At 35.1% G+C, this 27,957-nt stretch overlaps 4 protein-coding genes and 1 long non-coding RNA gene across 5 annotated transcripts; 2 read left to right on the forward strand and 3 right to left on the reverse strand.

Moving 5' to 3' along the window:
• Positions 1-2,928: 2,928 nt before the first annotated feature.
• LOC123670485 (3-oxoacyl-[acyl-carrier-protein] reductase FabG-like) lies at positions 2,929-3,752 on the forward strand. Its single transcript, XM_045603978.1, has one exon. The coding sequence runs from the start codon at positions 2,961-2,963 to the stop codon at positions 3,705-3,707; it is 747 nt and encodes a 248-aa protein (XP_045459934.1). The 5' UTR covers positions 2,929-2,960; the 3' UTR covers positions 3,708-3,752.
• Positions 3,753-5,432: 1,680 nt separating this feature from the next.
• On the reverse strand, positions 5,433-22,657 carry LOC123669999. The gene is made up of 3 exons (XR_006745848.1): positions 22,647-22,657; positions 20,065-20,067; positions 5,433-5,735 (listed from the first exon to the last, which is right to left on the reverse strand). It is a non-coding gene; the product is annotated as an uncharacterized LOC123669999 (long non-coding RNA).
• On the reverse strand, positions 6,613-7,454 carry LOC123669997 (3-oxoacyl-[acyl-carrier-protein] reductase FabG-like). Its single transcript, XM_045603497.1, has one exon. The coding sequence runs from the start codon at positions 7,400-7,402 to the stop codon at positions 6,656-6,658; it is 747 nt and encodes a 248-aa protein (XP_045459453.1). The 5' UTR covers positions 7,403-7,454; the 3' UTR covers positions 6,613-6,655.
• Positions 13,429-14,302, forward strand: LOC123669998 (3-oxoacyl-[acyl-carrier-protein] reductase FabG-like). Its single transcript, XM_045603498.1, has one exon. The coding sequence runs from the start codon at positions 13,468-13,470 to the stop codon at positions 14,212-14,214; it is 747 nt and encodes a 248-aa protein (XP_045459454.1). The 5' UTR covers positions 13,429-13,467; the 3' UTR covers positions 14,215-14,302.
• A 2,904-nt stretch (positions 22,658-25,561) lies between the features above and the next one.
• On the reverse strand, positions 25,562-26,450 carry LOC123670001 (3-oxoacyl-[acyl-carrier-protein] reductase FabG-like). Its single transcript, XM_045603500.1, has one exon. The coding sequence runs from the start codon at positions 26,419-26,421 to the stop codon at positions 25,675-25,677; it is 747 nt and encodes a 248-aa protein (XP_045459456.1). The 5' UTR covers positions 26,422-26,450; the 3' UTR covers positions 25,562-25,674.
• Between the last annotated feature and the right edge of the window lie 1,507 nt (positions 26,451-27,957).

The following is a 27,957-nucleotide window of genomic DNA, read 5'->3' on the forward strand; positions in this document are numbered from 1 at the left end:
AACCGGAAGATTCTAAGAAATAGTTATAAAACATGTTGATATTAACTTTATCTAATCATGTTACTAATTTTAAGTCATTAATTTATAAAAGCACGCAAGTATTTTGTAATAAAAGTAATAATCTTCTGAAGTACCGAACTGAAGTTACAAAATAAGTACACTATTTGGTCAAAAGCTACTTTGTTTGTCAATATTAATCAATATTTGAGCAAAAATTCTTTCATTTTTTCCCTGTTAGTTCCTTAAAGGGGACCATTAACGATCAGTTCAACTGATCAGTTTTGCGCGCTTTCCAAAATTTGATCGTAAGTGTAGAACCATCGCTCCAGAGTTTTAACTGAAGACGCGCCACGTAAATCCATCCCGGCGCGTCGCGCCGAACTAGGATTGTTGATAAAATATCGATATATCGAAATATCGATATTTATTACTAATACTTTTTTGGACGATATATCGATAGTTCGATATTGAAATTTAAATATCGACATCTTTGAAGTAAAACTTCTTTACGCACACTTGACTTGGGAAGTAAGCTGGTGAATACGTACTAAGAGTGTTACGAAAAGTGTGATTAGGCGAGGCAAACGGAAGTTGAGAGGGACACATGAGTTAGTGAAAGTAGAAAGAGAGACAGACTTATGTTTCGTAACGCTTCGTTTTTTTTAAGTAAATTTTTATTATTTTATTTTTTCTCGTCAATTATTTAAACTAGAATATAATAAATAAACTTAATCTACTGAACTTTATTTACACAACATTATTTTTTTACCGACTTCAAAAAAGGAGGGAAGGAGGTTCTCATTCGACTGTAATTTTTTTATATGTATGTTACTTCAGAACTTTTGACTGGGTGGACCGATTTCGACAATTTTTATCGAAAGGTGTTGCGTGTCATTTGGTCCCACTAAAATTCTTTTGAGATCTAACAACTGCTTTTGGAGTTATATCTAATAATGCGTTTTTACTTAAATACTTTTTCGTCGACCTACGTTGTATTATATCGCATAACTTTTTACTGTACTGATTTTGATGATTTTTTATTTAATATAATAGCCGGTGTTTATCACGCGGCCATATTTAAATTTCGTCGAGATCTGATTACAACTTTTGGAGTTATCTTTGATCACGCGTATTTACTTGACTATTTTTGCGTCTACCTACGTTGTATTACTTGTCGATGTAATTGAAGTCGGTTTTTTTTTCATTTGCGAGCAAATACAATTATCTTCTTTTAGTTTAGTTATTTATATATTAGCTTTTCCCCACGGTTCGCTCGCTTTAAAGCCATTAAATAAGTAGAGAGATCTTATTTTTTATATATATATCATGAAACTTTGTACATATATTCTTGGAGGTTTCAGAGCAACATAGAATACTTTTTATAAAAACTATTCTAGTTGCTCTGAAACCTCCAAGAATATATGTACAAAGTTTCATGATGATCAGTTAAGTTATTAGAACTAATTGTCCTAAAACGAAATGTAATTTTCGTAGGCGCTTCTCCACGCAGAGAAAAAGAAACAACTTCATCCTTATGGGACAGACATGGAAATATGATATTACTCTTGAAAAATTTGTCTAATGACTTTTAGTCACAATTTTTGTTACTTACAATACCTGCTGAATTAAAGCAGTATTTAGATCAACCAAATATTTCAAAGTTAAATGCACTAAAATTTTGGATTTATAGTAAACATTTCACTCTGGTGCTATCGGAAATAGCTGTTGAATATTATTTCATCAAAAAACAAAAAATAAAACTGTTAAATATTCGATTTCTTTTGCTAGATCTATAGTATTTGAACGAATTACTTCTATAATCAATCTTTTAGTGCCTAATAATCGTAAGAGTCAAACAACTGCGCATATGCATCTGCTGCAAAAAGTATCAACAGCCCTACGCCCGACTGCCCGTGTGTGTGTAATCGTCGTTCCAACCAATCGCGTCATTTTGCTCGCAGCGTCCGCGCTGATTGAGAGTGCACTAGTGTAGTTTTTGTATTTAAAATGTCGGCGATTGTGTCCCCTAGACGAGGCATAATAACAGATTTTTATTGAAAAATATGAAAATTCAGAATGTTTGTGAAAAACGGACGAAAATTATAAAATTTAAAAAAAAGTTTTATTTTACACACCTACTATTTTTATTTATTTTTTTAAACATATTTATAAAATATACACGGTCGTTTCTTCCTACAGTAATCAATGTAATGCTTGTGCTATAGGTAACTGCCGGCTGATATAGATACTTTTTTTTATTTTTATAAATACATATAAATAACACTTAGAAATAAATAAATACATTTATAAAAACTGTTCATATAAAATTATAGATTGTTGTAGACCAGTATATGGCAACAAACAGTAGCCGCTTTGAGAATTAATGTTTCTTCTTCGGAATCAGGTTCCATTTTTTTTTTCTCAACAAAAATAGGTAGTACCTACACGTCCTTTAAACAGCCCGGTTGGACGAAAACTGAAGGGCCGGAGTGACGCCAGTTAATGGGCAAATATTTCAACTGACGCGAAAAACTGATCAGTTTAACTGACGCCAAAAACTGATCAGTTAAACTGACGGGAAAATGATCGTCAATGGCCACCTTAAGACTTCATAACGTAAGACTGTTGAATAAATTAAAATGTTACTGGGTGTGCGTGGGAAAGACAATGAAAACCAAAATGTATACTCTAAGAATACGTAATTGAACTTGTTACTGTTTATTTTTTGGTACAGATAACCAAATAAAACACGTAAAGAATATTGCGACATATTATGCAACAGTACTTTTATTAGCAAAATAATAAAGCTGTCAACAAATCAGGGACGGATAACAGTAGATATTAGATAAGTGTTTATTGCATAATGATAATGGTAAAGCGCGCTTCGGTTGATTATAAAAGGATCTGCTTAATATTACAAGCATTAGTTTCACTTGAGCAATTGTAGCAACAACATCACGATGAGTTTCAAGAACAAGGTCGTCATTGTAACAGGAGCGAGCTCCGGCATCGGAGCCGCCGCGGCGAAGATGTTCAGCGACGAGGGAGCTCGCGTCGTGATGGTCGGTCGCAACGAGAAGAAGATCTCGGCCGTGGCCGCGCGCTGCAACTCGCCGCTCGTGATCCTCGCGGACGTCTCTAAGGACGATGATGCGAGACAAATCATTAACGAAACCGTCAAGAAGTTTGGACAAATCGACGTCTTGGTCAACAACGTGGGCGTCACGATAAACAACGGGGGACTACTTGCCGATGATATGATGTCGTCGTACGACGCCGTCATGAGTATCAACCTTCGCTCTTGCGTTCATTTAACGTCCCTAGCTGCGCCGTACCTGATCAAGACCAAGGGTAACATTGTGAACATATCGAGCAATGCAGGAATAATTGCACCGATCGGTCCAGGATTGGCGGCTTACTACGTTTCAAAAGCAGGCATGAACCATTTCACCGTCTGCGCTGCGGCGGAGTTGGGAGTTCACGGTGTGAGAGTAAATACGGTCAGCCCCGGACCAGTGAGGACTGACTTCTTTGAAAACGCTAATTCACCAATCGATTTCAACGATATTCGTCCCATGACCCTTCTCAACAGAGTCTCGGAGCCGGAGGAAATGGCAGACTTGATCTTGTACCTCGCGAGCGACAAGGCTAGAGGAATCACGGGATCTAACTACCTCAACGACAACGGCATGACCATTAAACATTAGAACCGATCGTAATATTAATTTACTCAATAAAATTATATTTAAGTATGTCAAGCCTTTTTTTTTAAGTTTAATTTGTAAGAAAATAAGTGTAACAGAAGCCAATATTAAGTCATTTTGTATATTCCTATTATTTTTATAACCCTGTGGCAACGGAATTCTTGAAAATCGTTCTTAGATATACGAAAGATAACTGGCTATCAGAGAAAGAGTCAAAATGAAACTTTGTGCTCGCGCCTCTTTCTTGCTTCGTTCGCCACGGTCACACTTTTCGTAACGCTTTAGTCACACATTTACCAGCTTACTCCCCAAGTCAAGCGTGCTTAAAGAAGTTTTACTTCAATCAGTCGCTTCAGCTATATAATATTAGGCAAATAGAATACGTACTGAAAATAATGATCACTAACTTATATTTCCCTCTCAACTTCCGTTCGCCTCTCGCGATCACACTTTTTGTAACGCGCTCGTCACGAATTCACCAGCGTACTCCTCAAGTCAAGCGTGCATAAAGAAGTTTTACTTCAAAAAATGTAATACCAAGATTGTTCTTAATATTTAATTTTCGACATCATGTAATCAGAATATCGACAAAAACAAATAATTTTTTGTCACTCATCACGTCACTACCGAAATAGCTGGAAATATTTTAGGTCAATGTCAACTCTATGTGTAGCGTCATTGGGTTTATATATTTTGGTAGGACAAAACCGACATCTGTTGTTGAATAGCTGTAAGCGTCGCGGAAACATCTGTACAAAAGCAGTGAGCTCTATCCCACCGTCCCTAAGTTTAATTTCGTTCCATTATTTAAGCTATTTTGATCTCAATAATGTCCAGCCAATCATCACAATTGTTTTGTTGTAGTATATTATCGACTGTTAGGTTGTGACCTTGTGTGAGTTTGACGACACCGGTTTCGTTAATAAATGTGAGAAACGAAGGATTAAGATGATGTTGGTCAATGATGAGAATATAGGTTCTGTAATTGGTACGTAATTGTAAAAAAAAAAGGCACAAACATAAATGAACAAACTTTCATGAAATACATTACGGACTAACCCATAAAACTATCGTTTTATTAGAAATCTAAAATATAAGACTGTATGACTCGTTGATATTTATATATTTTAGAATTTTTAAAGATTTAACCGTTAATTAAATTCAAATTTCATTATTAGAAAAAACAAGTTGATCTGAATAAAAGACAATATTGTTTGTGAAACTTTATTAGAACCTTCATAAAAATGTTCGTAAAACATATTTTGATTAAAAAAGTACGAGTATTATAAATTATAATATACGTCGTATTATTATTCTGTCACTCTTCAGTACTCGGAAAGAAAGGCTGGATAATTGACAAAAAATTCTATTTTAATAATTTACTAGCGACCCGCCCCGGCTTCGCACGGGTGCATTGCAGATGCTAAATACACTACAGAAATACAATATATCTTTGGAATATACACTACGTTTTTTACTTTAGAAACAAAAGATAATCAACGATCATGAAAAACAAAAGATACCTATTCTATTCAGTTTTTTTTTAACTGAAATACCTCAACTTAAACTACGATTTTAATTTAATTAAAAATACTTTGCTATTCGTTCGACTAAAAACAAAAGATAATCAACAATCATCAACAACAAAAGATACCTATTCTATTCTTTTTCTGAACTTACATACTTCAACTTAAATTACGATTTTTGAAAATAATTTCCCTAATATTAAATTGATCTAACTCTAAATTTTAACCAAGATCTTAATAGAAAATTCCAATACAAAAATTATGGTTAATCTTATCTAACCGTATGTACTTATACTAATTATTTACTATAAGTGCGATTTAAAAATTAACCTTACAATAAAATGAAATTTATATTTTAAAACTACTATCATACAATTACTTATCGTAAGTTACTTATAATTACTGATACGTTGTCGCGCTGAAAAGCACTGTTTTATTAAGTATTGTTATTTTCCTCGCTAGAGAGCTCCGATAATAAACGCATCCGATCGCTGCTAAATTCAAACTTTGCCGCCACCGCCCGCCGGACGGTGCCGCCGCAAACGCTACGTCCCGCAATTTTTAAATCTGTGATATCTTCGAAAATATTCATTTAAATCATATGCTGTAAAGTGCCATATAGATCTATATTCAATCAACAATGTATTTAAGGTATTTAATTGGATAAGGATTAACGCTGTATTGGTTAAAATCGCTTCGAAAATTAGCCATTATTTGTCGTAAAAAGTAAATGACAAAAAAATGTTATTGTGGGATATCCATAAGAGATAGGTATATACCATCGCGGAGTTTTCTGTAGACCTTTTCAATGTATACAATACTTAGTACATTATTTTGATAAATCTCGTAGGGTTCAGCCTGCGTTTGCAATTTAAGCGAAAAAAATAATTATTATTTACGACATAACATTAGAAAACTCAAAAATAACAGTATTTCTCCACTATTTAATGGATGTTATTATACATATAAACCTTCCTCTTGAATCAATCTATCTATTAAAAAGAACCGCATCAAAATCCGTTGCGTAGTTTTAAAGATTTAAGCGTACATACATGAGCAGGGACAGAAAAAGCGACTTTGTTTTATACTATGTAGTGATGATGTAGTAAGTTTACATATGCGACAAATAAGAAATACCTGAAAAATTCTTACTACTTGTGATACACTGAATACATTGAAAACTCTGTTCTAACTAGACACACCGTCATAACTTACATTACAATACAGTTACATACATGTACAATACTTTTTAACGGTTTTCGAGAATTTCGCAGCCAAAGGGTTATAACAACAATAGAAATAGGTATGCAAAATGACTTCACACTGGCTTTTGTTACACTCATTTCCATACAAATTAAACTTTAAAAAAAAGGCTTGACATGCTTAAATATAATTTTATTGAGTAAATTAATATTACGATCGGTTCTAATGTTTAATGGTCATGCCGTTGTCGTTGAGGTAGTTAGATCCCGTGATTCCTCTAGCCTTGTCGCTCGCGAGGTACAAGATCAAGTCTGCCATTTCCTCCGGCTCCGAGACTCTGTTGAGAAGGGTCATGGGACGAATATCGTTGAAATCGATTGGTGAATTAGCGTTTTCAAAGAAGTCAGTCCTCACTGGTCCGGGGCTGACCGTATTTACTCTCACACCGTGAACTCCCAACTCCGCCGCAGCGCAGACGGTGAAATGGTTCATGCCTGCTTTTGAAACGTAGTAAGCCGCCAATCCTGGACCGATCGGTGCAATTATTCCTGCATTGCTCGATATGTTCACAATGTTACCCTTGGTCTTGATCAGGTACGGCGCAGCTAGGGACGTTAAATGAACGCAAGAGCGAAGGTTGATACTCATGACGGCGTCGTACGACGACATCATATCATCGGCAAGTAGTCCACCGTTGTTTATCGTGACGCCCACGTTGTTGACCAAGACGTCGATTTGTCCAAACTTCTTGACGGTTTCGTTAATGATTCGTCTCGCATCATCGTCCTTAGAGACGTCCGCGAGGATCACGAGCGGCGAGTTGCAGCGCGCGGCCACGGCTGAGATCTTCTTCTCGTTGCGACCGACCATCACGACGCGAGCTCCCTCGTCGCTGAACATCTTCGCCGCGGCGGCTCCGATGCCGGAGCTCGCTCCTGTTACAATGACGACCTTGTTCTTGAAACTCATCGTGATGTTGTTGCTACAATTGCTCAAGTGAAACTAACGCTTGTAATATTAAGCAGATCCTTTTATAATCAACCGAAGCGCGCTTTACCATTATCATTATGCAATAAACACTTATCTAATATCTACTGTTATCCGTCCCTGATTTGTTGACAGCTTTATTATTTTTAACCGACTTCAAATAGGAGGAGGTTACTCAATTCGACCCTATCTTTTATTTATTTATTTATTTATACTTTCGCACACCAATACAAGGTTTTAACAGCATTATAAATGATATATATAAAAATAGAATTTGCATCACTTGCAACAGGTGGCCTTATCGCTAATACAGCGATCTCTTCCAGGCAACCTTTAAGCAGAGGACTAAATAAGGAGTGTGCGATGGGGCGCAAAAATGTTATGTAACAACTTTTTTTATGTATGTTCGGGGATAACCTCGTCGTTTATGAACCGATTTTGATAATTCTTTTTTTGTTGAAAAGTAGATATTCTAGGTGTGGTACCATGATAAGGAAGGTTTCCGCTTATCTTTCATTATGACACGTCTAGGGAACACCGACGCCGACATTTTAAAAGTAAAAACTACACTAGTGCACTTTTAATCACCGCGGCCGCTGCGAGCAAAATGACGCGATTGGTTGGAATGATGATTACACACACACGGGCAGTTCGGCGCGATGTGCCGGGTTGGATTTTCGTGGCGCGTCGTCAGTTAAGGCCTTCTACACGGTCGGGATCGACCGCCGACCATCGTGTCCTTGGTCGGGTTGATATAAAAATGGACAGTGTGGAAAACGGTTGACCCGACCAATATTTGGTTGATGTCAACGGCCTTGGTCGCGAGCGCATCTCATCAAAGAAGAACTGACTAGTTGAGTCAACCACCGACCGTGTAGAATAAATACAAAAATTGGTTGACCCGACCAAGAACACGACGGTCGGGATCGACCGCCGAACATCGTGTCCTTGGTCGGGTCGATATAAAAATAGACAGTGTGGAAAACGGTTGACCCGACCAATATTTGGTTGATGTCAACGGCCTTGGTCGCGAGCGCATCTCTCGCGACAGGCTACGTTCGTGGTCGGTCCCGACCATGGCCCGACCGTGTGGAACGCTGTCGGCCGACGCGAGCGCTTCAGTCTGCGCTTGTCAGTCGTCACGGGTAGCTAGTTTCAGTGTATTATCTATGGTCACGGGCGCATGTCATCACGTATTGCAATGGATTCGCAAAACGTACGCCACGAACGAGAGGTTCTGACCGAATTTATATCTTTATATATTGATTTGCCATGTCTTTGGGACATTGGATCCGATTTATACAAAGAAAAGAACCATAAAACTTCACTTCACTTTAGCATAAAAAAGTTATTGCCAAACCCACCTTCTGTTGCTTTATAATTGTGTTTGCTGGCAAACGAAAAAAAAAAAAAAACGACTTCAATTACGACGAGTAATACAACGTAGATCGACGAAAAAATAGTCAAGTAACTACGCGGTATCAATGATTACTCAAAAAGCAGTTATCAGATCTCGATAAAATTTATATGTGACCCCATGATAAACATCAGCATTCGATAAAAATTATCAAAATCGGTACACCCAGTAAAAAGTTATTGCAAATTTTCGAGAGTTTCCCTCGATTTCTCTAGGATCCCATCATCAGATCCTGGTTTCCTTATAGGTATTCCTAGGGATATCCCCTTTCCAACAAAAAAAGAATTATCAAAATCGGTACATCCAGTAGAAAGTTATGTGGTATAATACAACGTAGGTCGACGAAAAAAGCGTCAAGTAAAAACGCATTATTAGATATAACTCGAAAAGTAGTTGTTAGATCTCAAATAAATTTAAGTGGGACCAAATGACACAAACCACCTTTCTATCAAAAGAAAATTTGTCGAAATTGCTCCACCCAGTCAAAAGTTCTGAAGTAACATACATAAAAAAAATACAATCGAATTGAGAACCTCCTCCTTTTTTGGAAGTCGGTTAAAAATGCAAGGAACCATCGCTTCAAATACCAGAGGAGAACTGACAAGTTGAGTCAACCACCGACCGTGTAGAATGAATACAAAAATTGGTTGACCCGACCAAGGATACGACGGTCGGCGGTCGATCGCGACCGTGTAGAAGGCCTTTAAAACTCTGGAGCGATGGTTCTACACTCACGATCAAATTTTGGAGAGCGCGAAAAACTGATCAGTTAAACTGACGCGAAAAACTGATCGTCAATGCCCAGCTGTAGACTGAGACTATTGTAGCGGGAATGGAACTACATCTTGTTCAATTTTGGTAAAATCGCAGCGATCAATTGAGCCTTCACAAATCCGTTTCTTATTTTAAGATGGCTCTTGAGTGAAAGCTCTCCGAATCACTTATTTTTGAAGAACGTGTAATTGTATCGTTATGTTGGTAAAACAAAAAAAAATTATAAAAATAAGAAGAACACTAATAACTGGTACAAATAACCTCAATATTAGAATAAATTATTAGAATAACCATATCAAATGGTAGATAAACGAATCCAATAACGTTAACGTTGCCTATTGTTATGTACGATGTTGCATACAATTTCGAAAGACTACCGTATTGATATTTTTAAGTGTACAACAGTAACTATGGTGACTATGGGCAAAACACATGGGTTCACGTTATTTTTGGCGTAAACTTGTGGAGGCCTATGTCCAGCAGTGGACTGTATAGGTTGTAATGATGATAATAATGATGAACAGTGACACCTAATGTACATACCAATAAATATTGTTTCGGTTTATTTCGCTGGCTTTATGTAATTATTGAATTCTCCAATCTTGAATCTTGTTCCAGCCTTTTCAGTTGATTTTCTATTAATTGATCTTCACGCAGGCGGTTTTTTTAATTATTATTGTATTTACTAAGATCATAAGGTAGATTTCAGTTTGAATTTATACTATTTTTTCAGTTATTTTAAATTGAAGAAGATTACAAATATATGTACTAGCTGATCGCGCAAACGTTGTTTTACAATATACCTTGAGCTTTTAGAAGACCGTGAAGGAATGAAAAAAAAAAATGTTATATTTGTAGATAGATTTAGGATTACTTTCTTCTAAGAATAGGACTGATTCTTCTATACAAAATTGTTTCATTTTTATTACTATACGGAATTCCACAAAAAGCTAAATAAAATTATATAGGTACCAGTAGCGTAGCGAATCTTTACATTTCTTACAAAACAAACAAAAATGCTTGCATTAAATTAAAATAAATCTTTATTGATTATAAATTATCACTACCTCCTAGAAATTGAGCCAGGTGAAAAATTAAATATACACTTGTCGTGCCTTTTTTTACTAAATCATCTATAGCTGAAGACGATTTCAGTTTTGTACAATCGCTAAAAAAGCGAAGCATTTAATTATCGACTTTTTTCAATATTTTTTTCTATATTATCGTCGACAGTTCAAGAACATGTTTCACAGCATCGTTCAAAATTAAATTTAATGCGTGTGCAGCGTAATTAACATAATCGTCATCCGGGGCACGCTCTTCTACAAGGGCTTGGAATCCTCCATATACAACCGATATAAGATTTGTTCAATCGAAACCCTTTCCTTAGCATTTCAGACAAACCAATTCCATATTCTTTAATCGTATTTTAAATTTTAGTTTAAAGTCCTTCTGCGCTGCAATCAGTTACTGCTATAAACCCCAAAAAGGACTCGCAGATGTTTTATTCTTTTCATTAAGCTACTGAAAACTAGGTAAAAAAGAACTACAGAAATTTGGTTAATTTTTTTAAGGTCTAGTGTTGTATCCATAATAATTGTCAGAAATGGAGTTTTTTTTTAATTTCTAAAATTATATTATTCCTAACCGCGGTACCAAACAAATTAATAATTTCATTTTGAATCGTAGGGCTTAAATAATTTATTTCGGCTTTCGATCTTAAAACGAGTTCTTTAATGTAGGATCATAAGTTTTCCAGAATCAGAATCATGGCCTCTTAAAGGAAGATTATATGATGCTAAGGTAATTATGGGAATATTCTCTTTTCTCTCATTCTTTTCACAAATCAAACTAATTAACCAATTAACAATCAGAAGAAAAATAATGTATTATATTACAATGTAATACGTTATACTTAATAACGTTTGAACTAAAATGAAATAAAACACGTAAATATTGCTCTCTGTTGTTTGTCATTGTTCATCGGTTATTGCGGGAAGTTAAGTAAATGAGTTAAACGGGGGAATCCCGCAATATTGTCACATTGCGTACACGTATGACAGTTTTTTTAATCATTTTTGATATGATATTCAAAAATGTTTAAAATTCCTAATGTGTGGGTAACACAAAAATAAAATTGTAGTTTTTTTAATGTTTTTTTTTCCGGGAAGCATGAGATTAAGTGACATTGTGAATAACGTTTTACTAAGTTTTTCTTACAAATGCTAGGGGTCTCTGAAGCACGGCTACCCGTATCATTGATACGGCTGATACGGCGATAGCTTCGCCCCTGATAGGTACGTTATCTAGTACTGCCATGGCACGGCTGTTTTATATGATGTAATAATATGTATGAAATATTATGAAACATTTTAAAATTTATTCGCGGTCATAAATATTGCTTAATATTGCGCAATCAATTACTGAAAGAGGGTTTAAAACAATAGTTTAGAGAAAGTTAGGTATGGTTTAACGATATGAACGATTTCGCGAATTTTTGTATAAAAAACACATTAACCGAAGTAGACTTGTAATAACATAACGAGAAATTAAATGGTATTTTTCCAATTAAACGTATTCTACGTTTTATAGAGCTATAGGATATATTCCATCAGACGTGTAGCTTTATAGTTAGGTTCTGGTTGTAAGAAATAGTTATAGAACACGTTGATATCAACTTTATATAACTACTAGCTGACCCCACAACAACATACTAACTATACTAACCCCCATAATCCCCCTCCCTCCTTATAGCTTAGGGGTATGAAAAATAGATATTAGCCGATTCTTAGACCTACCCGATATGCACACAAAATTTCAAAAAAATCGGTCCACTCGTTTCGGAGGAGTATTGTAACTAACATTGTGACACGAAAATTTTATATATAAGATGTAATTTTATAACTTATTGATTTATAAAAGCACGCAAGTATTTTGTAATAAAAGTAATAATCTTCTGAAGTACCGAACTGAAGTTACAAAATAAGTACAATATTTGGTCAAAAGCTACTTTGTTTATCAAAATTCTGTAATTAATATTCGAGCAAAAACTGTTATTCTTTCATTTTTGTACCTGTTAGTGCCTTGATACTTCATAACGTAAAACTGCTGAATAAATTAAAATGTTACTGAGTGTGTCTGGGAAAGACAATAAAAACCAAAATGTATACTCTAAGAATACGTAATTGAACTTGTTACTGTTTATTTTTTGGTACAGATAACCAAATAAAACACGTACGGAATATTGCGACACATTATGCAACATATGCGCCTACGTGCGCGTGGAATTTAACAAAATAATTATTGTTCAGTCTGCAGATTTATAAAATAAAAATAAAATAAAGAAATAGCCTAAGTTACTCCTTATTACATAAGCTATCTGCCTGTCAATATTAGTCCAGTCGTTTCAGTGATTAGCCGGAAAAAACAGATAGGTGGATAGACAGACAAAAATTATAAGAAATGTTATTTTGGTATGTACTGTGTATACATGCATATGAATTTAGCTAAAAGTGGTTATTTTAATATTACAAACGGACACTTTATTTTTTTTATTTGTATAGATTTATAGATACTAAATCTGTCAAAAAATCATAACGAATAACATTTAGATAAATGTTTAGTGCATAATGATAATGGTAAACCATTATAGGGTCGAATTGAGTAACCTCCTCCTATTTGAAGTCGGTTAAAAATAATAAAGCTGTCAACAAATCAGGACCGGATAACAGTAGATATTAGATAAGTGCTTAGTGGATAATGATAATGGTTTAGCGCGCTTTGGTTGCTTATAAAAGGATCTGCTTAATATTACAAGCGTTAGTTTCACTTGAGCAATTGTAGCAACAACATCACGATGAGTTTCAAGAACAAAGTTGCTTTAGTAACCGGAGCAAGCTCCGGCATCGGGGCCGCCGCGGCGAAGTTGTTCAGCGACGAGGGAGCTCGCGTCGTGATGGTCGGACGCAACGAGAAGAAGCTCTCTGCCGTGGCCGCGCGCTGCAACTCGCCGCTCGTGATCCGCGCGGACGTCTCTAAGGACGATGATGCGAAACGAATTATTAGCGAAACCGTCAAGAAGTTTGGACAAATCGACGTCTTGGTCAACAACGTGGGCGTCACGATAAACAACGGGGGACTACTTGCCGATGATATGATGTCGTCGTACGACGCCGTCATGAGTATCAACCTTCGCTCTTGCGTTCATTTAACGTCTCTAGCTGCGCCGTACCTAATCAAGACCAAGGGTAACATTGTGAACATATCAAGCAATGCAGGAATAATTGCACCGATCGGTCCAGGATTGGCGGCTTACTACGTTTCAAAAGCAGGCATGAACCATTTCACCGTCTGCGCTGCGGCGGAGTTGGGAGTTCACGGTGTGAGAGTAAATACGGTCAGCCCCGGACCAGTGAGGACTGACTTCTTTGAAAACGCTAAATCACCAATCGATTTCAACGATATTCGTCCCATGACCCTTCTCAACAGAGTCTCGGAGCCGGAGGAAATGGCAGACTTGATCTTGTACCTCGCGAGCGACAAGGCTAGAGGAATCACGGGATCTAACTACCTCAACGACAACGGCATGACCATTAAACATTAAAACCGATCGTAATATTAGTACAATAAGTTTTATTAAAAAAAAATGTTTAATTTGTAAGAGTATTAGAATAAATAGAAGCCAGTAAAAATTATTTTATTTCCAATTAGTATTTATTATTATAAATCTGCGGCTGCAGGATTTTATAAACTTTTCACTGTTTCTTTTTTGATAGATTATTTATACTGCAGCCTGAAAATAAAAATAAGAATATGGTGTATAGAGAGGTTTTATAAAAACAATATTAAATTATACTAAATTGTGCCTTTTAAAAAGTTACTCAGTGTGATAAGCATTTCAAGTGACTGAAATAAAAAAATAATTTGCGTTAAACATCTTAATAGTTAATGCATTTCTCATAACCACGCGGACGTAGTCGCGGGCAACACTTAGTGTATTATAAAACAAAGTCCTCAAAAGTGTATGTGATCGATTCCTTCAAAATCTACTGAACGGATTTTCATGCGGTTCAAGAGGAAGGTTTACGGAACGGCTAAGCCAATTTTGATGAGAGTTTCAATGGAAGTTTGCCGGGAAAACTTTGTGACACACTGATTTCAAACGCGAGCGAAGCCGCGGGCACAGCTAGTACAATATATAGATATTGTATTAATGTATATTGCAGAGTATTTGCACAAAAATGGGTTTAAGGATTTAAATCTTAAAATATCTTATATTTCGTCAATTAAAAAATAAAAATTATAGTTGTTTTTTTTTTAATAATTAATTTTTAGTAAATGGTTCTAGTGGATGGACGACCTTGGGAATTCCTTTTGGACGTGTAAAACGAATCCAGACGATTAATTATATATAACTGGGTGCCAAACCAGTTTATAGTGTTGACCTTCCGAGGGCACCTACACGGAATGAGATTAATAACATTCCAGCAACGTGTCATGAGTATAATTCGCTGCCGGCGCGCCATCGTCGCATCAAATTGTCTTGTTCTTATTTACAAAACACAAACAATTTTGTACAACAAAGTTAAATTCTCTAAAATCTGTCTATCTATCATCCATTAATTACATGGGATAATAAAACAATTGAGGTAGGGCACAGCAGGAAATTTCCTGCTCAAAATATGGAGCAGCCTGACTGGTGTAGTACCTCGACCTTACAGAAGATCACAGCTAAATAATGTTGTTTTCATGGAGTGTTGTGTTCCTGTTGGCGTGTAAGGTGACCAGAGCTCCTGGGGATCAGTTTAGACCCCTCCCCCCTTAGGTGATATGTAGTAAGATGTGCTTTGAACCCTCTCCGTGAGATTGACGCTAAAAATATTTTAAATTAAATTTATTTTTATTATTCGAGAAAATAATAAACCGTTCAGGTATAGTTATACCAGCATCTGATGATGGAATCCCAGAGAAATTGAGGGAAACCCTCGAAAATCGTAGTGACGACTAGTACTTTTTAACCGACTTCCAAAAAAGGAGGAGGTTCTCAATTCGACTGTATTTTTTTTTATGTATGTTACATCAGAACTTTTGACCGTGTGGACCGATTTCGACAATTTTTTTTTAATCGAAAGGTGGTGTGTGCCAATTGGTCCCATTTAAATTTATTTGAGATCTGACAACTACTTTTCGAGTTATATCTAATAATGCGTTTTTATTTGACGCTTTTTTCGTCAGCCTACGTTGTATTATACCGCATAACTTTCTACTGGATGTACCGATTTTAATAATTCTTTTTTTGTTGGAAAGGAGATATCCCTAGTTTAGTACCATGATAAAGAACCAGGATCTGATGATGGGATCCCAGAGAAATCGAGGGAAACTCACGAAAATCCGTAATAATTTTTTACTGGGTATACCGATTTTGATAATTTTTAATTTAATCGAAAGCTGATGTTTATCATGTGGTCACATATAAATTTTATCGAGATCTGATAACTACTTTTTGAGTAATCTTTGATAACGCGTTGTTGCTTGACTATTTTTTCGTCGATCTACGTTGTATTACTCGTCGATGTAATTGAAGTCGGTTTTTTTTTTCGTTTGCGAGGAAACATAATTATGTTAATTTTTTTCGTCTACTTACGTTGTATTACTTGTCGATGTAATTGAAGTCGGTTTTTTTAGTTTTTAAAGAATGTCCCTCTATAAATGACCAAAAACTAAACGCCATAAGTAAAGACGCGCGTAGGCACTGAAATAATGACATCACCAGGCTATTATTTATTAAGGTTACAATTTCATATATTTTTACCGACCGTTATGCGAACATAGTACCTAACTATACTCACGCGATCGTTTTATGTCGCGGTATTCTAGGTTATTGCATGATTTTCCTTCGACGCGTTTGGGTTCATTTAATATTATAGGTAGGTACATATTTCATAACCGTTATTTAGCGCTAGTCTAGCACAAAAAAATATAGCAGCAGGTAATACTTTATTTTAGCCTTACAGTCGACCTGCTATGAACAAGCTTTGTTTTGATCTAAACGACCCCCATACATAACTATAACGTATAACAAATTACAGGCAGCACATTAATTTTCGAGCGGTTTAGAAAACCTTTTGCTTACTGTATCAGTCGGCTTCGATAGAATTTTCACTCTAACATAGGAAGTATATAATAAAATCAGTGCAGTGCAAAGAGCAACACGGAGGGGAGTAGCCATGCACAGGCGTTCCCTTCTGTCCAAGGTATAAGGGCAAATGGCCATATGCGTACAATAAAAATAGTTGCAGCCGCACTAATCACTAGACCAAATCTAGTTGCGCGATTGAATCAACGTCCTTCAAAAATGCCAAAATGTTCTGTTTTTTGCTGCAAAAAGAGATCTGCCACGTCAAAGGAGAATGATACGATTCCATACATTCTTGGGCCAAAATGTAATGAAATGAAAATGGTATCAATTAATGCATTTAGGCTTATTGCTCCCTCGCTGAAGATTATCTATATTTTGGCTATCTGAGAGTGAGTTATCAGACTTTTATAAAAGTGAGGTTATGTTACAATGTCTATAAAAAAGCCCGATAACTAAGTTCTTGTAGCATTAATATTTGTTATATTTAGTGAAGACTGTTTGAAAACTCACTACAAATATTGATATAAACTTGAAACCATAAATAAATATCAGGAATGGACTCAGAATGCATCGGAAAACAGTAAACACAAAACGAGTGACGGACACAGTGTTATTGTTAGTCAGCTGTCAAAGCTGTCATTAAAAATATGATTTATTTTAAATCGATATGAAATCGATAATAATTTTTGTTTATCAGATATTAATTGATATTGTCGATTTTAATGTAACTTTATTTAAAGGCACTTTATTGTTTACAGCTTTAATTGCGCAACTAAATATCTTGAGTTAATTAACTAGTGCAAACATTTTCTTTTTGAATTCTGTAATCGATTATAGTTGAATCGATACCCAAATAATTTGATGAAAACTATCTTTCTCAATTTTTTCCGCTTCTAGATTCAGAAATGAGCTGATATTTTATACTTTAAAAATAAAAAAATATGACCAATTTTTTAAACAATATCTCTACTCATTACATTTTGGCCCAAAAGTCCCCATCTCCTTTACTAAAACATGGCGTTACCTTTCATACGTAAGTATTTTTTAATCACATTATTACTTGTATACTTCTTTTAAACCTTTTTTAAACTTAACAATTACAAATATTATCGGTCGTGTTGACTCGATTTGTTTAGCAACACAGGCCGCTCGCCCTCATACAATATGCGGATCGGTCGAGCGACTGATCGGAGTCTATTTCCGAGAAGTCACTGTCGCCGAGCGATAGTGTTGTTACCGGTTTTTTGTAGATAGTTATCGATAAAAACGGCAAAGGCAAAAGAAGAGACAGACATTTTTGAGATTTTGATTTATTTAAAATATTATATTGCTAGCTTTTTTTAATAAACATAGTTATATATTTATTAGTAAATATATACACGTATTATGAGTATTAACGCATTTTACTAGAAGTACTTAATGTGAGCCTGACCTTAATGTTTTATATAAAAATTTGGCGGGTTTTCTAATAATCATTTAAGGGATAGATGAAAAAAAAATGTAATAACAGACTAACCTGGACGCCCACAAAAAAAATAGTGTAATTTGCTCAGATCATATCAATACCACTAACTTTCAAGTGTTGGCGAACAATAGAACGAAATTAGTCGAGGGCACCAAACCAACACTAACGCCACACTGTTTTAGTCCCGTAAGTTTTTTTTTGACTCATGTACATGGTATTCAAGATATGGTTTACCTTAGTCATAGTAGTGAAATGAAGCTCAGATTTATCAACTTTACAAATTAACAATGTTAAATCCATCCTTTCAGAGTCATCAACAAATCATTCAATCTAGCAGATGACAAGCTATCATCTTATGATGCCAATAGTGCTACGCTCCCTATTCCTGATTCGTTGACATCACCGTGTACATCATCAACTCCTCAAAATGTGGGTTACCTTTAAATCGTTTATTATAAACTGGCATTTTTTGGCACGACAACGTTGCACCAAACGTATTGTGACATAATTATAATAGGTAAACATATGCTGTCGCCACACTTTTTAACCGACTTCCAAAAAGGGAGGAGGTTCGCAATTCGACTATATTTTTTATGTATGTTACCTCAGAACTTTTGACTGGGTGGACTGATTTTGATGATTTTCAAATTTCATCGAGATCTGATAACAACTTTTTGAATAACCTTTATTAACGCGTATATATTACGTATATTGAATTACTTGTCGATGTAATTGAAGTCGGTTTTTTTTTCGTTTGCGAGCAAATACAATTATTGTAGATAAAGATGTATTCTACAAGGTCTTACTACATTATATATTTCTATTATCATTAGTTTTTGCAGCGCACGCAATGTAAGGAATTTTTTAGGTTATTTTTTATCCCTTGGGTTACATTATTGGAGTGTTAGTATGGATCCCTAATATTCTTGAAAATATAGTATAATCTATGTCGCTCAGCAATAGTGTAGCTTCTCACCGGTGAAATATTTTTATGAATCGGTCCAGTAGTTTCGGAGCCTATTCAATGCTAACAAACAAACAATCAAATCTTTACTCTTTATAATCGTTTATTTTACATGAAGATGTTTGATTTGTAGTATATAATAAATTAAGTATATTTTTATCATAACATCTTACCTTTGTATCACTTTAAAAACCTTATTTCCCTAACCGAGTACTTGAATTTATCGATAATGCATATCGACAGTTGTTACAACCACGGCTGTAAGCAATTTGTCAGTGTAGTTGCGGCGCGTCATTATACTGTAATGACACAGAATGTATCTATGTGTGTGTGACAAATGTAAGTGTGTTTTTAATTTAGTATGTGTGAGTTTCGTAGTGATAGACGATTATTTTTGTGTGGAAATTAGATAAAGTAAGCATGTGTGTAATTTCCCCCCGCAAAAAATGCCAGACAGTTTTGTATCGGTAAAAAACGCCAGGGCTACTCCCCTCCGTGTTGCTCTATGGTGCAGTGTAACGAAGTTCACTCATGAGCCACAATTTTTCTAAATAATTTGTCACTTGAACTGTTTCGTTATTTACAAAACAAACACATACTTATGTAATAACAAACCAAAACACCAATTACTACCGTAATAAGCATATTTTGTTTAGTAGTTAGTCAATAGTTCAAATAATTGTCCCTTACGGACCATAGGGAAATATCTTTCCTATACAAATATTCATAATTAGGCATTTTGTACATTAGAAATCTATTTTATTTTTCAACAAATTTACACTTATCAAATAATACTCGTAAAATAAGTGACAAAATAAAGCAATTATAATTTAACACACCAACATATACACAATAAAATAGGAACGAAGCCCGCGAAAATATTTACATTCTCGCCAATTGATTTGACAAATATTTTCATTTTCTCAACGTTTCTATTTATGCAAATCCATTTAATACACCTATATAAGATCTTTTATGACATTTCGTTTATCATAAATGCGCAACTAATTACAATTGTCGTCATTTTTAAAAGGGAAAAAATGTGTCCCCTAGTCGTGAATGAGAGAGTAAACACCTGAACCTGAAGTGCCTAAACTTATTTATTAGTATTGTTATTATTATGGAGTCACTCTTATGACTGGACGGCTTAGCATACAAATAAGCTTACAAAATTACGGTAACTAGTTAACAGATATGCAATTTTTTGAATATAACAATAACTGATTTAGTTTATCGTCTGCTTGGTGCTGTAACTCTTTTGGTCCAATATCTAGACCCCTCCGACCTTTCTTATATTCTGACGGACAAAATGTATACAAGAGAGGTAGTATTAGTATGCACAGTGAACATACGTTATACGAGTACCCGCTAGGCGAGGCCGACGACTAATTCTCAAATTTCAAATTAATGTTACGGTTGTGGGTAAAAAGTGTACGTTCTAGTATTATCCTTACAAAATATTTTACCAATTCTTTTTTACGAGTAAATTGTTAATTTATTATGGTAGGCGTTAAGTATTTAAAGATAACACAGGGTTGATGCTACTGCATGTAGTGTGTAGTTGTGTACCTACTGTAGTTGTGAGCGTATACATTCCTGCACGCTGAAGCCGATGTCCAATTCTCAGATATCAAATGATACAGAAGTATTAATTACCACATTCCATGCATAGTTTATTTTATCGTAAGAAGTAATACTAAGATCTTTAACGTAAGTTGATTAAGCAGCCACACTTTAATTTTCTGAAGTTATTCAGCTTTTGGCACATTAGGGAAATATGATGTGAGTAAATTTTTATGCGCGCGCACACAGTCACAAAAAATCGACACCTTGAAGTTAGCTTTTCAACGCAGAAGAAGTAAGCTAGACAATGAAGTGTAACTTCTTACGTGCGTGCATAAGTACACACGCACACTTTTTTATTTAACATTTTTTTAAATAATCCAAAAAACTTGTTTTCTGCATCCATTGCTTGGTATAATTTATTTCTACTCTTATAAATGAATATGTTGGCCAAGACACTGAATTATAAGTTTACGTGTACATCTAAAGTTCTTACATTAAAAACATCGCAATGTCTTGTGCCATCATTATTAAAAACATTTTTGCGTCTCAATGTTCCTAAAATAATTTGTTTTATAGTTGTAGTGGTCAGTCGCAGCATAGTATTCAATTCCACCAGTGTTCTGAACAGCATTAGGAGGAAGAGTATCTTTTGTCTATAGTTCACCAGAGAAATAAATTTATAGTTTATGTTTTAAGACATTTTCGAAAACGAAAAAATCATATATCTGTTTGAACTTAATGATATCTACGTTTTTTGGAGTTTCGCTGCAGCCCATAGTTTAAGGAAGAAAAAAAAATACACATTGTTCTATTTTTTTTTTTCTATTAAGCTCTATAAATCTCGCAAAAAAATTTTTATTTTTAAGTATGCGATGACTATTTACTCTATGCAGTTAGGAATTGTTTCGATGTTAAAATTTTGAAATTGTACCTGTAGGTTTTGTCAAGGCAAAGTTCTTCATGCTTAATTTACATTGCTTTTATTATATCACAGGCGCTTCTATTCGTCCATTAAGTTGAGTATTTTAATCATAAAACAACATTTCTGACCCAGAGACGAAGTTGAACACTGAGCGCAGTGGTCTGAAATTAAAGCATTTAAAACGGACTTACTGAACACGTATCCATATAAACAAAGAGAACGCCTTAGTGTTTATGTACTTGCTGGTTAGTCTCGAGTATTAAAAATAAATTAATTAATCTGATTCTAATCGCTGTTGCATGAAACAGGTCTTCATTGAAATCAACTCACTACTTTTAAGTAATTTTTTAAGAACTCCCTACTAATATTACAAATGTGAATGTAAGTTTGTTTGTTACGCATTCACGCGAAAACGATCATTATGAAACTTTGTACACATATTCTTGGAGGTATTAGAAGTAGCATAGGATACTTTTTATTACAAAAAAAAATTCAAACGAAGCAGCGGGTAAACCTAGTAAGTAATTATAAGAATAAAAAAAATTGTTCTCCGCAAAGTTGGTTAACGGATGATGCGTCATAACAAAACATCTCCCCGGATGCAATCGAGTGGAAGAGAAATAGATGCGGTGCAAGCGTGCCTACAATGAGCGTAACGGAACAATGAGCGTAACGCTACAATGAGTCATCCTTTTTCGTGCATGCAGCCGGCTTTCATCGATTTATTATCAGTTTATATTTATTTTCAAAAGAGTAACTGCGGAGTTTCTTGCCGATTCTTCTCTGCAGAATCTACATTCCGAATCGGTGGTAGCTTCACTTTTACAAAAATAATAATTTATTTTTAAAGTTTTGATTTGTAAAATGACGATTCGAAAGTGCTCTTACAGCCTATTTGAATAAAGCTATTTTTGATTTTGATTTTGATTTTGATTAGACGTTGTCACGTCAATAAAATTGTCTCAAATACTGTAAAACACCTACAGGGGGCCGTTATACGCAAAATATAATGTAACGCTGTAATTCTACATATCACAACTCTACGGAACGCTCGACAAAGTGTACTACAACATCTTTAAGTGATTTATAAAATACTAGCGATCCGCCCCGACTTCGCACGGATGCAATGCTGATACTAAATATACTACAGAATGTCTTTATTTATAGTATGAAGCTAGCTTATAGCATGGTTATTAACATAACAACAACATTCAAACATGCGTCGTTAGATTACACGTTATTACAGAATGCGTTAAAGAAATAAAGGTTCACTGCTCGTTCCCCGATGGTGATAGCGTGATAATTTGTAGCCTATATGTTGACCCGACTTCTTAATAATATTCTTGCCAAATTTGAAGTAAATCCATGCAGTGCTTTTTGAGTTTATTACGGACATACATACAGACAAACAGACAAAAATTTTAAGAACTATATTTTTGGCTTCGGTATCGATTGTAGATCACACCCCAAGTATTCTTTTAAAAAAATATTCAATGTACAGTTTTGACTTTCCTACCATTTTTATATATGTATGGATAATTATTATTACATACCCATATTAGTGAATTCGACATTCGACATGCAATAATTTTCTAGCCAACGCAACGTTTGGTTTGATGAATTGTTCCTTGTGGGTCACCCCACCGCGCCTCGGAGAGCATGTTAAGCTTTCAGTTCCGGTTATTAATATAAATAACTGATAGCGATCGTTACTCATACTAGGGAATATATCTGCCAACCCACATTGGAGCACCGTGGTGAATTAAGGTCTGATACTTTTCGTTCATGGGGAAAGAGGCCTATGCCCAGCCGTGGGATATTACAGGCTGAAGCGAACCGGTAGAATATAATTAATTACTTCAATGGCCTTAAAGACGAAGTAAAAATTCGTCGGTTTCTTAAAAACAGCTGGTTTTGTTTTCTAATGTTTACGCGAATTCAATTCCTGACGTTTCGGATACTTTACAGCTAATAAACCGTTAAAAAGTTAATAAACCGCGATAAAATCCGAAAAAGTTGTTTCATTTAAACAGCTGGTTCATTTACTGGACAAAGTGGATGTTTCAATGTACTAATAATATTATTTATTATACTTAAAAAAAAACACGAGCTAAGTTCTTATTTTAACCATTAATAATTACATTTCAAAAATAATAAAATAAAATAATTTAGCTAAAAAATCTTAAGTAGAATATATTTAGTCTTGCTCTAAATATTTATACAAAAAAAAAAAAAACATTTTTTCTATTGCACGTAACATTTGTTACTATTACGGTGTTTTTGTTTAATACGTTAATACAAAACCATTAAAAATATATAAAGCTTATTCGAAGTGGTCTACTATACAGTCCTTTAAACGTTGAGGCCAGTTATCAATAGAAGCACGCACTTTTTCCATGGGAAAATCCTGCACTGCCAATCGTTCGGGTTGTTTAGGGACTCCAAATTATCATGACATTTAGAGCAAGCCATACTATCTAAAACGGACCATAAATTATAATCCTGCGGCTTAAGATCGGGACTAGATGACGGCCTCTCTTCAGCTCTGATGAAGTCCGGAAAGTTGGTTTCTAACCAAGATTGGGTGGGTCGAGCTTTATGACCCGGCGCCGAGCCTTGCTGAAAAGACCATTCTTGGACATTCATTTCATTGAACATGGTGTTGGACATGGTGTTGTTACTTTTTTCACAAAAACATGGCTCAGTCACTCCTTCAACACCCCACCAAACCACCACTGAAGTTGGATATTAGCCCACGCTGTACTCTGTTGACTAATTAGGACATTTTGTTTGTTAAAATATTACCCAACTGTAAAAATTTTATCATCCGTAAACAAAAATTTTCTGTGCGTCTCTCTCTTTCCGTACCACACAAACACGACAACGAACAATCAGATAAAAATGACAGATTCTAAATTCAAATGTTTTACTTTGTTTATTTTTAATTGTAAAAGTATTTATGGCCAAACTATGTATTTGACACGCGACGTGGCGTCGTTTCATTTGATTTACATTATCTCCTGAATTATTCTACCAAATTTAAAAAACTCATAAAGTATTTTTCATTCGTATTCATATGCCTGACTAATATAATAATAAAGCTATAAAATCGTCTTTTCACTTTCCGCTATCTTATCTTCAAAGATATTCACTGAAATCGAATGATGCCAAGGACAATTTTGTTAAAAAATGAATACTTGTGTTGTATAACGTATTTATTTTGATAAGGATTTATATCGTATCAGTCGGCTTTTTACGTATTAAGGTTTGTGTGAAAGTGTTATCATAATAGTAAACAATTTGAATACATCACAATAGACATGGAAAGACGTTTTTGGAATTTTTTGGAATTGGAAAAGTCATACTTTTATACTTATTGAAATATATGAAACATACTTTAATAAATTCAGATTCTTTAGTTCCGATGTAGAAACGACTATAAGTGTTGGTTAATTCAGTTGCCATATTTAAGCACAATGTAGAGGCAGACAACTGTAATATCTCGTAAAGTAAACAGAATTAGAAGAAATGAAATATACAAGTGTTTGTCTTTGTAAATAATGTAGCAGTGAAGAAAATTTTAACAAATTTGGTTTGAAATTGACAAAACAGGAGCACTTTTTCCTATTATGCGCTCTCCTGAAAAGTAGCTGTTTTGTATATACACTTTGAACCCGTCGATTTGTTATTAATACTCAGCTCCTATTGGTAGTAATGTGATGTTTTATAGCCTATAGTCTTTATCGGTGAATGGACTAAGTACTTAACATAAAAATATTTTTTTTCATTCCGAACCAGTAGTTCTTTAGATAAGGGTGTTTAAACAAACAAACTCTTCAGATTAATAATATTAGTATAGATATTTAATCAGTTCTAGTTGGAAAAAGAAATAATGGCAACTTTATAAAGTTGAAGTATAAGAATACTGCTTCTGTTTATTGTCAACAAATGAAACACAAAAAATTCACTATTTATATTAAACTGAGTGTACTAATATTAGGATTGATTTTAATGTTTAATGGCCATGCCGTTGTCGCTGAGGTAGTTAGATCCCGTGATTCCTCTAGCCTTGTCGCTCGCGAGGTACAAGATCAAGTCTGCCATTTCCTCCGGCTCCGAGACTCTGTTGAGGAGGGTCATGGGAGCGAATATGTCAACTCCGATTGGTAATTTAGCGTTTTCAAAGAAGTCTGTTCTCACCGGTCCGGGGCTGACCGTATTTACTCTCACACCGTGAACTCCCAACTCCGCCGCAGCGCAGACGGTGAAATGGTTCATGCCTGCTTTTGAAACGTGGTAACTCGCCGCTCCTGGATTCATCGGAGATGTCGAACCTGCAATACTCGACACGTTCACAATGTTGCCCTTGGTCTTGATCAGGTGAGGCGCCGCTAGGGACGTTAAATGAACGACTGCCCGGAGGTTGATGTTCATGATGGTGTCGTACGTCGACATCATATCACTGGCAAGTAGTCCCCCGCTGTTTATCGTGAGACCCGCGTTGTTGACCAAGACATCAATTTGTCCAAACTTCTTGACGGTTTCGTCAATAATTCGTTTCGCATCATCGTCCTTAGAGACGTCCGCGCGGATCACGAGCGGCGAGGCGCAGCGCGCGGCCACGGCGGAGAGCTTCTTCTCGTTGCGTCCGACCATCACGACGCGAGCTCCCTCGTCGCTGAACAACTTCGCCGCGGCGGCTCCGATGCCGGAGCTCGCTCCGGTTACAATGACGACCTTGTTCTTGAAACTCATCGTGATGTTGTCGCTACAATTGCTCAAGTAAAACTGACGCCTATAATACTAAGTAGATACTTTTATAAAAATGAAGCGCGGTCAACCGCAAAGCAAAATGAACTCTTTGTGTAGGGTTTAAGATATAGATTGCAAAATTAAGCGATGTGTGAAGAGATATAAATGTAATAAATATTTATTCAATATTATTTGTCCTTTGTGGCTGCCTAATATTTTACCAACTAACCACACTACACAGTAATAATAATCACAAGCTTGGCTGTAATATCGATTAAAGAATTATGACGACCAAAGTAACTTTTGATCAAATATTGTACTTATTTTGTAACTTCAGTATAGGTACTTCAGAAGATTATTACTTTTATTACAAAACACTTGCGCGCTTTTATAAATCAATAAGTTAAAATTATTATCATCTTATATCTTATATATAAAATTCTTGTGTCACAAAGTTAGTTACCATACTCCTCCGAAACTACTAGACCAATTTTTATGAAATTTTGTGTGGATATCGAGCAGGTCTGAGAATCGGTCAACATTTATTTTTCATACCCCTAAGTTATAATGGAGGCGGATTTAGGGGGTTAATAACATTTATGAAAAAGCAACGTTTGCGTTAACGTCAACATTATATAAAGTTGATATCAACGGGTTTTCCAACTATTTCTTATAATCTTCCGGTTGCTAACTATCAAACTACACGTCTGAAGGAACACACCTTATAGCTCTATAAAATATAGAATACGTTTAATTGGAAAAATACCATTTAATTTCTCGTTATGTTGTTACTGTTCTGCTTCGGTTATTATATTTTATTTTCATACAGAATTTCGCGAAATCATTCATCTCGTTAAACCATACCTAACTTTCTTTAAACTATTGTTTTAAACGCTCTTTCAGTAATTGATTGCACAATATTAAGCAATATTAGTCACCGCCAATAAATTTTAAAATATTTTCAAATATTTCATACACATTATTATCTATATATTTAAAAACTTCGTGTCACTGTGTATGTGAACGATAAACTCCGAAACTACTGAACCAATTTTTATCAAATTTTGTAAGTATCTGTAATTTAGTCTAACTTGGGAGATAGGGTAGTTTTTTATCTGACTAGCCCGTTGGCGCAGTTTGTAGTGACACTGCTTTCTGCTCCGAGGGTTGTGGGTTCGATTCCCACCCCGAGTCTGGGTGTAATATAAATATTTATTTATATATGTATTATTTATAAGTATGTTAATCGAAAAAAGATATGTAGCTATATACCAGTCGGCTGTAACCTATAACACAAGCATTAAGTTGCTTACTTTAGGAACAGACGACCGTGTGTGTATTGTGTAAATATTTATTTATTTATTTATCTCAATTGGACCCTGTAGGTGGCGCTGCTATCGGTATGTAAGCAATCAAATTTGGTAGCTGTTTTTCGGGCAGTACAACGTCTGCTGGGTTTGTTAATCTATATACATATAATAAAATGGTAATGGTAATTTAACGACGCATATTTGAATGTTGTTGTTATTATGTTAATAA

Source organism: Melitaea cinxia, chromosome 4 (genome assembly GCF_905220565.1).
Source record: "Melitaea cinxia chromosome 4, ilMelCinx1.1, whole genome shotgun sequence".
In the NCBI taxonomy this organism is placed as follows: Eukaryota; Metazoa; Arthropoda; class Insecta; order Lepidoptera; family Nymphalidae; genus Melitaea; species Melitaea cinxia.

Excerpts from the sequence above, each read along its gene's own strand:
- LOC123670485 (XM_045603978.1), top strand. The coding sequence starts at position 2,961 with ATGAGTTTCAAGAACAAGGTCGTCATTGTAACAGGAGCGAGCTCCGGC.
- LOC123669997 (XM_045603497.1), bottom strand. The coding sequence starts at position 7,402 with ATGAGTTTCAAGAACAAGGTCGTCATTGTAACAGGAGCGAGCTCCGGC.
- LOC123669998 (XM_045603498.1), top strand. The coding sequence starts at position 13,468 with ATGAGTTTCAAGAACAAAGTTGCTTTAGTAACCGGAGCAAGCTCCGGC.
- LOC123670001 (XM_045603500.1), bottom strand. The coding sequence starts at position 26,421 with ATGAGTTTCAAGAACAAGGTCGTCATTGTAACCGGAGCGAGCTCCGGC.